This window comes from Lonchura striata, chromosome 11 (assembly GCF_046129695.1).
Source record: "Lonchura striata isolate bLonStr1 chromosome 11, bLonStr1.mat, whole genome shotgun sequence".
Classification (NCBI taxonomy): domain Eukaryota; kingdom Metazoa; phylum Chordata; class Aves; order Passeriformes; family Estrildidae; genus Lonchura; species Lonchura striata.
This window is the reverse complement of record NC_134613.1, coordinates 4833743-4847629: the sequence shown is the minus strand read 5'-3', so window position 1 is coordinate 4847629 and position 13887 is coordinate 4833743. Positions and strand designations below refer to the sequence as shown.

The 13887-nt window shown below is 50.1% G+C and overlaps 2 protein-coding genes across 3 annotated transcripts in view; one reads left to right on the top strand and one right to left on the bottom strand.

Moving 5' to 3' along the window:
- The window catches only part of SCAPER (S-phase cyclin A associated protein in the ER), a 134849-nt gene extending 127896 nt beyond the window's left edge, over positions 1-6953 (top strand). For both annotated transcript variants that reach the window (XM_021543407.3, XM_021543406.3), the window contains exons 30-32: positions 2231-2422; positions 4910-4961; positions 6536-6953. In XM_021543407.3, coding sequence (XP_021399082.2) covers positions 2231-2422; positions 4910-4961; positions 6536-6630 — 339 coding nt within the window. In that variant the 3' untranslated portion in view covers positions 6631-6953. The remainder of the gene's footprint in view (positions 1-2230; positions 2423-4909; positions 4962-6535) is intronic.
- Positions 6954-9147: 2194 nt separating this feature from the next.
- ISL2 (ISL LIM homeobox 2) lies at positions 9148-11751 on the bottom strand. Its single transcript, XM_021543422.2, has 6 exons — positions 11694-11751; positions 10512-10701; positions 10058-10317; positions 9664-9947; positions 9395-9565; positions 9148-9264 (listed from the first exon to the last, which is right to left on the bottom strand). Exons 1-6 carry the CDS (start codon positions 11749-11751, stop codon positions 9148-9150), a joined length of 1080 nt encoding a protein of 359 aa, XP_021399097.1.
- Between the last annotated feature and the right edge of the window lie 2136 nt (positions 11752-13887).

The following is a 13887-nucleotide window of genomic DNA, read 5'->3' as shown; positions in this document are numbered from 1 at the left end:
GGAGAGACAAGCTGCATTTCAGTAAGGAGCTTGTATCTCTTGTATGAGAGCAGTTTGTAAGATGAACATTCCATATTCCAGGCCTGCAAAAGTCTCTGGGATTATTAAGCCAAGTGACTATTCAAAAAGAAAGAAAAAGTCAAGCAAGAGAAATTAAATGTTTTAATTTGTTTTCTTTGATGTTCATCTACTAAGTCAAGTGCTGGCCTTCACTTTCTCCACCCATTGACAGTGAAATAAGGATTATGTGCTCTGCTGCAGGTTTATTTGACTGGGTTTTTTCCCAGTAAGGGGTGACTCATCGTTTTTTTCTTCAGAGTACATAATATAGTGTATCAGGTTTAGTAGCTGCATTAGTACAATGAGCTGAAATCATTAAATTGATTCCACATGTGATAAATACCAGATTAAACAGTCAGCAACCCCTCTATATCTGTTCCTATCTTTAATGTCGATAACATCATAGTAGTAAATGTATTGAAAATAAAAAGATAATGAAATAATTATTCCATGGAAGCTATTTGGGTATCTATACTGTGAGTTTGGCAGGACTTCACTAATTATCCATGGCATTTTTAGGACAGGTAAAGGAAGTGAACTGTGAAATTAAAAATTAGAAGTCCCAAAAACTTCTTTTCCTCTGCCTATTCATCAAGTGTATGGTGGCCATCAAAAAGAAATCAGGAGTTCTCTTGTTTTGTCCTGGATCAGAAATGCCAATTGTAGTTATTTTAAGTACCAGTTATGATTGACTTTAAATACTTTTCTCACATAGAATTTATCACAGAAAAATAGAACAGTATAATAACCACTCTGATTAATTTAAAATTTCAACAGTACTCCCAAATTTGGGGGGCACCTCTTGCTTACAGGGTGGGAGCTGAGAGTTTAGAATCATCCAAAAGCTTCAGTGATATTTTCCTCAAAACAAAGTCTGAATGTATGCTTAATTGTCACTTTTTTGGCTGTCTTTTAAAAAATGCTCCTGTCTTTAAGGGCATTAAGACATTGCTACCAGTATTTTGAAAGGTTTTTCAAAGTCTTTTTTGACTGGTGAGCTGAAAAAAAATGCAAACTATTATTTCGTTCATCTTGTTTTTAAACTGAACTGCATTATCAACTTAGTGTGTGCTCTGAAGGTATTGTTAAAAGTGCTTTGAAAACTTGTAAATCCCTGTAATTTATGTTCCTGTAGTCTCAACTGCTTCTTTCTGTCCTTCTGGTTTTAATTTGAATGCAGTCTTGTCTGGGTGTGTACCTGTAAAATTGTGTTTTTCCAAGTACAATTTACAGTCATGACCCTTAGTTTTACAGTGTTCCAACCTTATAGGAGCTTCCTCCTATGCTGAAAAGCCAACTTTGGGTCAAACAGTTCTTTCATATTGTAATTGTCTAATCAAGGTTCCTTGGAACAGATCCGATTTGGGCATTTTTTAGTTTATGGCAAAGATTTTATAAGAATATCAAGTGAAATGGGAAGGTTCCTTTGTAGGAAAGCAGTGATAGCATTGCCTTATTTCTTCAGATATATACAGTTGTAAACTTAGCCTTCTTCATGACAACAGTCCCATTTATCTAAACAATTCTCCTTTTAGAGCCAATGGCACTGATAGAAACTGAGATAAGGAGCACAGATGGGAGGATCTCTCTGAGTCTCTCCTTACAGAAACTCCTCGCTGGGCAGCTCACAATCCCCTTTTCTTTTTGGTGCCTGAGAATGCGTGGCAGACATCTCCCCTGAAACACAGTCCTCTCGAATTGCCAGCTCCAGGAAGGGGTGGTCAAGCTTTGGGAAGGTTTTTTAAATCCTGGTGATTTCTTCCTGGATTTTTTTCCCCCATGCTGCATTTAAATGGCAGGCGTCAGTGTTCTGTCTTTCATGGCTCTAACTTAGAATAGTCCCTGAGCTATAATTCTTTGTCTGCTGACTTAAGGTATTAAATTATCTATTTTATCTGTAAATGAATCCCTTGCTTATTCTCTGTCTTTTTGGGTGATACATAAAAAAGAACTTTCAGAGTTTTATATTTTTTATATTACTCCACAATAAAAATAGTACTTGCACACTGAAACGGAAGTTTTTTGAACTAAATGTTATAGGCTTTATTTTTAGTACTTACTACTCATCCATGTTCATTTTTTTAGCATGACTTCAGCACCCTTGGTGGTTAAGAGGAAGAGAAGAACAGATAGATCATGTGGTTTAATTTTGTTCTGTTTGTATTTTCAGATCATTGTACAGTCTGGCCGTCACCCCACGGTGCTGCAAAAGCTCTGCCAGTTGCCTTTCCAGTATTTCAGTGATCCTCGTTTGATCAAAGTGCTCTTCCCTTCGCTCATAGCTGCGTGTTACAATAACCCCCAGAACAAGATCATCCTGGAGCAGGAGATGAGCTGTGTGTTACTGGCCACCTTCATCCAGGTACAGCTGCAGAGCTGTGCTCGCCTTTGCTCTCAGGGTGGGGATCCTCAGTAGAACAAGCAAACAGCGCTGAAGTGCTTCCAGACTCTCTGCAGCTCTTCTCAAACCACAGATTATGCCTGTACTTGAGGCATCTTAACACACTGAAAGGTTACCGGGTAGTTTGGGTTCTCACTGTCGCTGCAGAATCCAGTTTGCATTAAAGTTACTGGGTGTACTGGGAAGATTTGATGTAGATCTTAAAATATTTCTTTTTTAAAAATTCCTGCCCATATAGCATATCTGAATTAGTATATTAATGTGCTTACATGTAAATGTACTGTTGTATACTGTGTGCCATAGATTTACAGAGAGCTGGGTAAGTGTATGTATTTTATGCAGAAAATACACAAAACATATGTTACCAGTCTAATCTTGCAATCTTTATTTTTGACAGTAAGCTACCGAGGTCATTACAAATACTTTTTTGAATAAGAATTTGCATTATTTTTCTTCCCTTTGTCTAAATTTATATGCTGTTTTATCTATCAGATTTTTTGCCTGCCTCATGGTTTTCAAGCATTTTATTGACTGTTTCCAGTGAATAAATGCGGTTTTCATTAATACCGTACTGTTAAAAATAATATGCTTTTAGGAGTCTGTAACCCTGTAGCAGTCACCTGAAAGTTACTGTTGTTGATAAAGAAATGTTAATCAAAGTCCTTTCCCTAGTGCTTTACCAAGAATAGTGCTAATCCAAGAATAGGCTACATGCATTTCAGATAGAAAGTACAAGAACTAAATATTTACTAAAAGTCTTTGCATAACATCAAACTTGTGAGTGCAGCTACTTTTTATCCTTTTAATACTAAAATAATTGCAGAGTGTTTTTTTTAAAAGACGTTTGGAACTTAGTATTAAAAACATTTGCCGTATAGTAATGAACTTCTGGTCAAATACACAGCTATAATTCATCTTCTTTGACTTTCTTATAGTGAAACTGAAAAATGTGATTTATTCATTATTAGTAAGTGCTGCAAGTTTAGTTCGGGTTTTTTTCAGTTAAAAAACAGGAGGGTGGAGAATGCTCCCTATATGAATAATTAAGGTTGTTTACCTTGATTTCTGTTCTATAAGAGATGGAATGGCACTAAAATCCCAAGTAGCTACAGTAAAGCATTAGTGTATTTATAAGGGTCAATTTGATTTCCAGTTAGTTATGTCCCAGATGACAAGTTCACATACTATGCCTGCAGATTTTTAAAGAAAGGCATTCTATTAAAACATGGAAGAGCTGTGTGTGCTGTGAAGTGTCCTGTCACTGCTGACTTCAGTGGTCCTTCAGTATTTTGCCCATTTTATAGTCTGATCCCGAATGTTGCCCACGCACACACGGAGCGCAGCGCTGGCAGGATCCGAGGAATGCTGAGGTCCCGCACACGCAGAAGGGACTTGCCGCTCTACTTCTATTTCAGCTCGCTGCTGTTTGTCAAGCAAATCTCTCATTTGCTTCAGTAGAAGGTTTGGGAAAGATTGTAAAATGTTGCCCTGTGACTAGAAAATGAGATTCTTCCTTTGCCAGGGAACGCCAAAAGAAGTCTCATTTACGTAAAAGTTTAGTGGTATGTACGAATATAACACTTAAATACAGTGTGTTAAATGTGCAGCCGAAATCAAAGGAGGAGCATTTCTGCATTTTACAGCACTCTCCCTACTGATAGAATTATTTCCATCAGCTGAAGTTTGCATCAGCCTGTTTATTTTTGTTACTTCTGTTTGGAGATGTGCAGGAGTAAGTAGAAACATTCAGGAGTATCCATGATTTGCTGTGTTGTTTCTTATCTCGGGTAATCCCTTCTTCAGTATTCTGCTGGGTGGAGACTCCAGCAAAGAACAGGATCTGTAGCGGGGAGCCGGCTGGTTCCGGGCGAGGGCGGTGTCCGTGCTGGCTCCGAGGATGCTGCATCCCAATGCCTGACAGCAGCAGTGCTCCACGCTGGGGCACAGCTGGGGCACAGCTGGGGCACAGCTGGCTGCCAGGGCCAGCAGCACTGGGCAGCAACTCCACCTTCTCCCAGGAGATCAGCACCTCAGGCTCCCAAGTCACTGGGAAGCACAGCCATTGAAATTGGGATCAGTCATGAATTTTGTAAGAGTATATTTGGAGTTGGGAGCAAAAATCTGAAACACCACTTGTTTTACAGAAACATGGCTATGGTAAATAAAAATCACAATAATAACTATTTCTTAGGAAGACATTAACTAAAATGTATTTTTTGAAAACAGATATAAATAAATGTAAAAAAATCCACTGTAAATTACAGAATATAAGTGCCATCAGTATTGTGTTATGATACGTAGCAAACAAGCCAGAATTCGCTAATTTACAGATTTCATGAAGTATTAGTATTTTTGAATGACTGTGAAGATTTAAAATGTTGATTTAATTCCTCAGATGTAAGATCTGAAAACCTGATGTCTTTTTTTTTTGTCTGTTTTCCCCCATAGGATTTTGCACAGAGCTCAGGCCAAGTGGAAAATCAGTTCTCTCAGCAGAGGGGTATGTTCCCTGCAGTGTAACAGAGTAACAACTGGGTAACAAAATGTGTAGATACTGTGATTTAAGTTCTTTCAGTTGACATGGCTGAAAAGGAGTACAGTACATTTACAGTTTGGGCGTGGGCTCCCTACACATACACGTCTTCCAGTCTGCTGCTGGTCTATCAGGGATTCAGACTGTTAATCTTTATTCAATGCTACGTGGTATCGTGTCTTAAAATGTGATACTGTACCTGTGCATATTTAATTAGCTGACACAAAGGCTGCCTTCAAAAGTTTTAGGTTACAGGAGCTACACAGCTATGCCAATACACTCAGGGAGCCAGAAATCTCTAAAATACTGTCCTGTAATTGTCCTTTAAAGTTTGTCAGTTTGCAGAAGAGTCGTGATTTTTTTTTCCCCCCTCAGTTATTATATAAATATTATTGTAAATGCAGTCAGCCTTTTTAGGCTAAACATTTGAAAGATTCTCAGCTGAGATGGCTGTTACTTGCTAAACACATCTGAAATTCAAGTGTTGATGGGCATCTGGTCTTGAGAATTGTGCATAAAATGCGACGCTCAGACAGTCCTTTCTGCCTCGTAAGTAGAAATCCACCACCATTTCCTCAGTATTTGCCAGGAGGTGAGTGGTTCTAGGTCAGAAGCATCAAGTTTTTGTTTAAAATACATTACAAAATGAGAGTAACTTTATGGACATTTTTACTGTCAACATCAGACATCTCAGTCTGAAACAGACTCGTGCAGTCTCTGCAGCACCAAGTTTCCAGGATTGTATTTCCATTAGATTCTTCTCAAGAAACATCTAAAATCCAAGTGGAAAACTTGCTTTTTATTTTCACTATTCAAACTGGAGGAACTTTTAAACAAAAAATGTGGTTACATGTGAGTGGGATTTCTAAACATACCCCAGTTGCAAAAAAGTTAATAATAGTGTAGGCAGGATTATTTTTATCTCTTATATCACTTGAATGTGAAGGATGGTATCCCCTCAAAAAATGGGAATAACACAGATGGGAATAAAACCTGGAAGCACAAACTTTATAGTGGGGTGCTGCATGGAGGGTCAGACGCTCAAACTTGGCACAGTGAAGTCCTGCCCACATCTGCACAGTCTCAGGAGTGAAAGCTGCATTTGTGCTCGTGCTCTGAGCTCTGGGGAGTAGGGCGCACAACTCTCCTGCAGCCCTTTGTGGTAAAAAAAAAGAAACTGCTGAGAAGAAAATGCCACTGAGGCTGCCCAGAGTATAATGGGGCTGAGCTGGTCCACCAGTGTGTCCAAGAACAAAGTGTGAAAAGATGTAAAATGTTCCTCTGCACGGGGCAGAGAGCCTGATCAACGAACAAATGGAAGCCTTTGCTCATCAGAGCCTCTGCCCCCATTCTTAAAGCCAAGCACAGATGCCAGGAGCACCATAGAAGTGTCACCCCATGGTCTGAGGAGATTTGGATAGGGGGAAGGGAGTAAATTAGTTGAAGTATCTCAAATTGGCTGCACATTCATTATTCTTGTTTTATTGCCATTTTATCTTAAGAGGGAATAACTTGGTAATTTTATGTTCTGTCTTCAACAGAAAAATTTTTCAGTCCTCAAGATTATCTTGAGCTCTCCAACAGATTCCCCCGGCAGTCCTGGGAAGAAGCTCGACAGTTCTTCTTGAAAAAATAAAGAGTTGTTATTTAGCTTTTAAATCCTTAACATCGTCACACTGCTGACTACCTTCTTTTAAAACACTGTTCCAAAATGGTTTTGATACTCTAAATACTTATCCTATAGATACATAATTTGCACTATTTATATAAGTACTGTAGATACTTCCAAGTTCTGTTTTGTAATTTTGATAATTTGAGTTTATTTCGTTCTTGTATCCAATGTCATGATTTTGGTGTTTTCTGCCCTGTGGTGGGACTTACACTGCAGAACTGCTGAAATACGGTTGCAAATAGAGAAAATATGTTCTATATATCTTGTAATAAAATAACTTATTCTGTCTTGTGTGATTCCTGTGTTAAAATCATCAGTATGTTTGAATTACCATAAGCAACACGGCTCAAAAAGAGAGGAAAAAAATACTCATGAGATGTCTTTCTCGGTAATCAAGAGTCAGTCAAAATCAAATCAAAGTAATTCGTCAGATTTGGCCCTGGGGAAAGTTTGCTTATAATTTTTTGGGTGATGGAGGATACGTCACCTAAGGCAGTTTTTAGACCTCATGCATTTTTAACGGCTCGGCTGGACCCGAGCGGGGCTGCCGAAACCTCGCGGCGGAGGCTCCGCGCGCCGCTCCGGCCGCAGCGATCCCGGCCCGGCGCCGATCCGCCGATCCCGGCCCGGCGCCGATCCCGGCCCCGCCGATCCGCCGATCCCGGTCCCGCCGATCCCGGCCCCGCCGATCCGCCGATCCCGGCCCCGCCGATCCCGGCCCCGCCGATCCCGGCCCGCGGGCCCCGGGAGCACGGCCGGTGCCGGAGTAGTGACCCGGCACCGTGATCGCGGCAGGCAGCAGCACAGTCTCTTCTTGGCGGCCCCAGCGCCGCCCATGGCGGCCCGGCCCGGCCCGCGGCGGGGCTGAGGCGAGCCGCGCGCCTCGCTCCAGCCCAGCGCCGGGGGAACGCGCGGAGCTCCAGCCCGACCGGACGGAGCCAGGTAACGGCGGGGGCCCCGCGGCGGGGCGGGAGGGCGGCGGGGTTGCCGTCCCCACCTGTCCCCAGCCGGGAGAACGCCCGTCCCGGCGGTGCGGAGCGGCCCCGGCTGAGGCGGCCCCGCCGCTCCGTGCGCCCCGACGGCGGCTCGCTCTGGAGCCCGGTCCCTGCACACGCGCTCCGCGGTCTGTCGGGGTGATGGAGCCGCCGCGGCGCCGCGCTGCCCGTCCCCTGCAGCCCGCAGGGCTCCGGCACGGCCCGGCCGCCCGGGGATGGGGTCAGGGGGCGGCTCGCCGTGGCTTGAGCTCGGCCGGGCCTGCGATCCCGCGGGGAGCGGGTCCTGAGCAGCGCCGCGGGGGTAAAGGGGGAGGGCGCGGGGGCTGGAGCGGCGCTGCCGCGCTCCCAGGTGATGCCAGAGGCAGATAAGGAGTCTCCGCCTGGCTCTGGACGGGGGGATGGATACGCCGGAGGCAGGGCTCGCCTCGCCGCTCCGGGGGAGCCCCCGCCGCCCAGCCCCGCCACCCCCCGGAGGAGGCGCCCGGCCCCGCACCGCGGCAGGTGCGGGCACGGCCGGGCGAGCCAGGGGACTACTCCGAAAGGAAAACCTGCTCTCCGCCTCCCCGGCTATAAATAAGTGGCCCCGGTTCTGAAAGCGGATTAGCGCGGTGCGGTGAGGCTGTGCGGGAGAAGCCAGGGCTGTGCCCGTCCCGACCCGCTCTGTTCCGATCCCTATGGCCGCGCCGCTCCGCGGCTGGGGTGCCCCTTCGCCGCCCTTCCACGACTTTTTTTAGTTCGTTTTTGTTTTTTTCGTTTAAATCCATTTTTGTTTTCTTTTTTTTTTTTTTATTAAGTCCAAAATATTTAATCCCACTATTCAACCGCTGACAATAAATAACAATAACTTACTTTTGATCGTTAAAGGCGCAAACAATCCGTCCTTCGTCCACTGATAACTTAACATTATTAGTACTGGTTTTCCCGTTAAAAAGTCTCGTTTCCGTGTCCCGTTTTTCCAGCGATCGTGCGGGGCCGGGCATCGTGGCCCGGAAGAGGCATCGGTGTGAGATGAGGCTGGACGGCGCGGCTCTGCGGAGGCAGGTCCAGGCCAGCTCCGCGGCCGCACGCCGGAAGAGTCTCTCCCCATTTTGTAGATTTTTTTTATTACTTATTTTTCCTTTTCAGAAAGGAAAGAAAAACTGTCCACAGCGCAAGTGGCCGGCAAGAGGCAGCCTGTCACCGTGCCGGGCTTCGGCAGGGAAATCCGAGTTTCTTTGGGGAAAAAGAAACATCGAAATCCGCAGGGAAAAAAAAAAAAGAAAACCACGAAAAAACCAGGACGGGGGCTCTCTCTCCGGTCTGGTGAAGGCAGCGAGGATCCCGGTGCTTTTTTGGCCGACAGTAATACAATTTTTGTTTGTTTTTAAATAAGAATAATTAAAAAACAAAGGCGTTTGTCCGGCGCTCTGGGAGCGGCCCGGGGCCGGGTGTCTCATGCAGGGAGCGCAGGCATGCGGAGGTCCCGCGGCGGGGCGGACGGGCCGCTTCACGTCTCGGCCGGGCTGGGTACCATGCTGTTGGGGGTGTCGGGGAGCTGGGAGGACAGCGAGGTCACGTCGCTGCCGGAGGAGGTGCCCAGGGAGCCGGACTCGGAGAAGGAGACCTGGGGAGCAGCGGCGGTGAGAGCCTGGCGCGCTGGCCCCCTGTCCCGTCCCCCTCCCTCAGCACCCGGGCCCGGCGGGCCGGCATCTGCCCGTCCCGTGCGGCCCGACGGACGACCCGGCGCGGCTCACCAGCTGCTGGAAGGCGGCGGGCTGCTCCAGGTCGCTCTGCAGGGCGAACTCGCTGAGCGCCTTCCAGGGCGGCTGGTACGTCTGGACCTCCACAGCGCTGCCCTGCACGGCGCTCTCGTGGCGGATGGGGCTGCCGGCCACCAGCGGCGTCCCGGTGAGGCCCTGCAGGCTCTGCGGGCACACGGGGATTCATGCGACTGCCGCCCGAGCCCGCGGGCCCGAGCCCCCCACCCACATCTCCCACCCCGCCGGGGAGGGCGGGCGCTCACCGTCTTGTCGCTGTGCTGCTGCTGCTGGAGCTGCTTCATGAGAATGGACTTTTTCTTGTCCTTGCAGCGCTTGTTCTGGAACCAGACGCGGATGACGCGGGGACTGAGTCCCGTCATTTCCACAAGCTGCTCCTTCATCAGGGCGTCGGGGCGCGGGTTGGCAGCGTAGCAGGTCCGCAGCGTGTGCAGCTGCTTCTCGTTCAGCACCGTCCGCACGCGGGTGGTCTTCTCTGCCGCCTTGTGCGCCGGCGGCCGCGGGGCGGGCGGCCTCCCGGGCACCGGCTCTGCGACGGGCGGGGAGGGCGCGCACCGTCAATGCCGCCGCCCGCTCGCCCGCCGCAGCCCTCCCGACACCCTCCCCGACCCGCCGCCCGCCCCGCCGGGGAGCCGGTACCTGCGAGGTGCGCGGCGGCGGCCGGCGGCAGCGCGGGGCTGCGCGGTCCGCGGGCGGCGGCGCCGTCGGGGGGCGACCCGTGGTCGGCGCGGCAGAGCAGGTCGCGCTCCCGCAGGCAGAACTGATCGCCGGGCAGGAGCTGGCGGCCGCAGGCGGCGCAGCGGAAGCACTCCAGGTGGTAGACGTGGTCGCGGGCGCGCATCACCAAGTCGCTGCTGCTGAACGCCGCCCGGCACTGGGCGCACTTGATGCCGAAGAGCCTGCGGGAACGCGACGCGCCGTCAGGGCCCGCGGCCGCGCCGTCGGGGAGGCTCCAGGCGGTGCCGCGGGGGCGGGCAGCGGCCGAGAGTCCGGTTTTCGTTGGGGGAAAATTAGGGGAGCTTAAGGGGCTTTTGTGCTTTTTCAGGTCTGGGTCATTTTTTTTCCTAACGAGCGCCGGCGCATTCGGGGTCACCTGCTGTAATCTCGTTTGCAGTAGGCCTTGCCGTCGCGCAGGAAGCATGTGCAGGTCTCATCCAGGGGCTGCCCGCACTCGGCGCACTTGAGGCAGGCGACGTGCCACTCCAGGTCCGGCGACACCCGCAGCAGGAAGGGGTCCTGGATACGGCCCCCGCAGCCTGCGCACAGGGCCAGCCCTGGCCGCCCTGCCGGGAGCGAGCGGGCTACAGTCAGAGCCGGCAGTGTGCCACAGCAGAGGCCAGCAATTAGGGAAAAGCACTTTTTCTTTTTTACACTTCATCCTTTTTTCTTATTCTGATTCGGTTTGGTTTTTTCCAAAATAGGAAGAATGAGAAATAAAGACAGACACGCAGACAGAAAGGCCGGAAACGTGAAAGGAGACAAATTAATACGACCAGGAAAAAAAAAAAAAAAAAAAAAAGGAAAAAAAAAGAAAAAAATACAGAAGCTTGATCAAGACAAATAAATGCTGAAAGACGGAGACCTAAAAGTAGAATTTTGGAAAAGGAAAATAAAAGCAGAGACTCAAAACCAATAAAACAATGGCTGAGGAAAACTTGAAAGAAATAAGGCAAGAAACTAAGAAAAAAGGAAGTAAAGAAAGATGGAAAAAAATTAAGACAGAATGATGGGAAAAGATATAAAAGCATCAAAAACCCAGAGACAATTAAAATGGGAATATGGACAAATGAAAAGCGTAAGAGACACGAAATCAAAGCGACAGAAAGAGAAATAGAACTAAACAAGAACAGAAAGAAAATAAAATTTAAAGAAAATGGAAAGAGAAATTTAAAAAAATAGACAAACACGAAAGAGATAAAGAAAGAGAAACGGTAATACGGACAAAGAAAGAAAGAAATAAAGAAGGAAGAGCAAAGGGCAGCAGAAAAAGAAATGGAAACAGCCGAAAGAAACGAGCTCAGCGGCGCGGACAGCAGAAAGGACAGAGGGGCCGGGAAGCGCCGGGCAGGAACGGGAATAGCGGCACCGGAGTTGCCACGGGCCGAGCCCGCAGCAGCCCACGCCCGCCGTGGGGCCGCATCCCTTCCCGGCGCTGTCAGCGCGCCCGCGTCCGCCAGTCCACCCGACGGCAGCGGCGGCGCGGAGCTCGACCCGCAGGGTCCCGCGCACGCCCGCCCGCCCTGGCCCCGCGTTTCGCTGCGCTGCGCGCACTTACTCTTGGAGGGCTCCCCCATGGCGCCCGGGAGCGGCCGCGGGAGGAGGATGTCCACCATGCGGGCGGCCCCCTGCGCACCGGCAGCGATGCGGGATGCGGAGCCGCCGCTCCACCACTACCCGCGCGGAGCGGGGCGGGGGCCGCGCCCGCCCCCCCGGGCCCGCCCCGCCGGGCCGCGCCGTGATGTCAGCGCGCAGAGGCGCTGACCTCACCGCGCGGCCCCCGGAGGCGATTGGCGGCCGCGGGGAGCGCCCGCGGATTGGCGGCGCCGAACAATGGGCGCGGGCGCGGAGCGGGGCGCACGCCCCGCGCGGTCCGGCCCGCAGCCGCACGACGGCGGCACTGACGGGGCGGCGGCCCCGCGCCCCGCGGCTCCTCCGCGCCCTGCGCCCCGGGCGGCCGCGGGACCCTCTGCCCCGCCCGCCGCGCTGCGCCTCGGCCCTGTGCGCGCAGGAACGGCGGCATCGGCAACCCGAGGAGAAGGAGATGCATCGTAGCTTTTTTTCCTCCTCTGTTTTTCCTGTTATTCTTCTTGACTTTTAGTTCGCCTAATTTTTTCTCTTTTTATTTCCCTCTTCCTTCTCTTTCTCGTCTCTTTTTCGTCTTATTTCGTTGTTATTTTCCCCGAGTTTCGGCGTGCCGCTGGCAGGTGCCCGCGGGCGGGCTCGGCGGGACAGTTCCGGCGCCGCGCAGAGGAGCGTCTCCGCGGCGGACGGGAGGGGGCTGCGCGGCGGACGCCGGCTCGACGCTGCGCACCCGCGGAGCAGTTCCCTGCTGAGGCCCGTGTGCGGAAGAGCCATCCCAACGGACCCGAACAGAACCGACCGCATCGTCGGGGCGGCCGTCCCGGGCAGCAGCCCTGTGATGAGTTGAAATTAGCCGAGAAAAATTGTATTATACCGCATTTTCATGTACCCGATTCCTTGCTGTTCCCGCAGGTGAATCTCTCCTGTTGCTTTCTCATGCCTTCCTTTTTCTCCCCTTTTTTCCCCCAGTCACCATAGGCTTCCTGTACATTAGCAGAAAAATAGGGAAAGCACTTCCGTGGCCTTTGACTCAGTGTTAAATTCCCAAAGACTTTGCAGTACAGCACCACGAGTCCCTCATAAGGTCCAGGAAAGCTTAAACATGCTGGAAACTGAGATTGCTGCTGTCTTGGAGCTTTGCTCCTGTACTTCACCTCCATGCAATCGCCTTTTAAATTTCACACATGGAATTTGACAGGCATTTGCCAATCTGTATGGCTTGGGAAGGACGTGGTGACTTTATATGTTGGCTAAGGAAGGGCAGGCTGTGTCATTTTCCTCAGAGGAGGGAGGTGGGATGGGTTTTCCAGCTAAAGAACTTGTCTGGTGCGAGCAGGGCACCCTGCAGGTATGAAACCCCAGAAGCTGGGGAGTGGGAGAGGACCTTTTGGATAAAGGGCTTCACTATTTGACCCGTTCTCCCAGCCTGGTCACAGCCTCTACTACCCCTTTGAGGACCCCAAGTGTCGAAAGCAAGCTCTTAAATTTGTACAACAGCTGTGGGGGAAAGGAGGCTGGATGGCATTTGAAGCACCCACGTCAGCAGGGATGCACGTCACCAAGGGATTTTGGTATCTCTGCCTTCCCCTGTGTGTGCGAAGGTGCAAAGGTGAAGCAGTGACATCCTCAGGGCAGGGTGAGCTCTGCCCCTGTCCCATGTGTACCCTGCTGGGGGCTGTGGTCTGACTGCTGCCTGCCACTGGCGTGGCTCACTTGCCAGTGGCAGAGCTGGATGGGGGTGAGAGGTATGAAGGCAACTGGAAAAGTTTGGTTGAGTCTTCAAACTGGGGTTGCCCCGAGGTTTGGGTGATGGGAACCTCTACAGCACCGTGGGGCACCACAGGTCCATGCCTGGGCACCTGGCAGACAAGAGGGTGCAGAACGGTGACTTCAGTCTGAGCCAGAATTCAGAGTCCTGGGTGAGTCAGTATCTGCATGTGTTAACAATAAAATGCAAAAATGTCAGAGTGATAGGAGAATGAAACATGTCTAAGAATACAGCAGCTTGGCAGGGATGCTCTGTGTTGCATCACCCTTTTCCCACTCGAGGGCAGGATCCTGTCTACTCTCCCAAACCTCCCACCAGTTTAGGAATTAGTAAAGTTACAGCTGAGCCAACCAAACTTTTCCAAACCTATGCAAAGCAGTGCTGCAGTCACACCTGTATC

Excerpts from the sequence above, each read along its gene's own strand:
- ISL2 (XM_021543422.2), bottom strand. The coding sequence starts at position 11,751 with ATGGTGGACATCCTCCTCCCGCGGCCGCTCCCGGGCGCCATGGGGGAG. Across the intron at positions 10,318-10,511 it reads TGCAAACGAGATTACAGCAG|GCTCTTCGGCATCAAGTGCG; the intron begins GTGACCCCGAAT and ends GCGTTCCCGCAG. Across the intron at positions 9,948-10,057 it reads CGCCGCCGCGCACCTCGCAG|AGCCGGTGCCCGGGAGGCCG; the intron begins GTACCGGCTCCC and ends CGCCCGTCGCAG.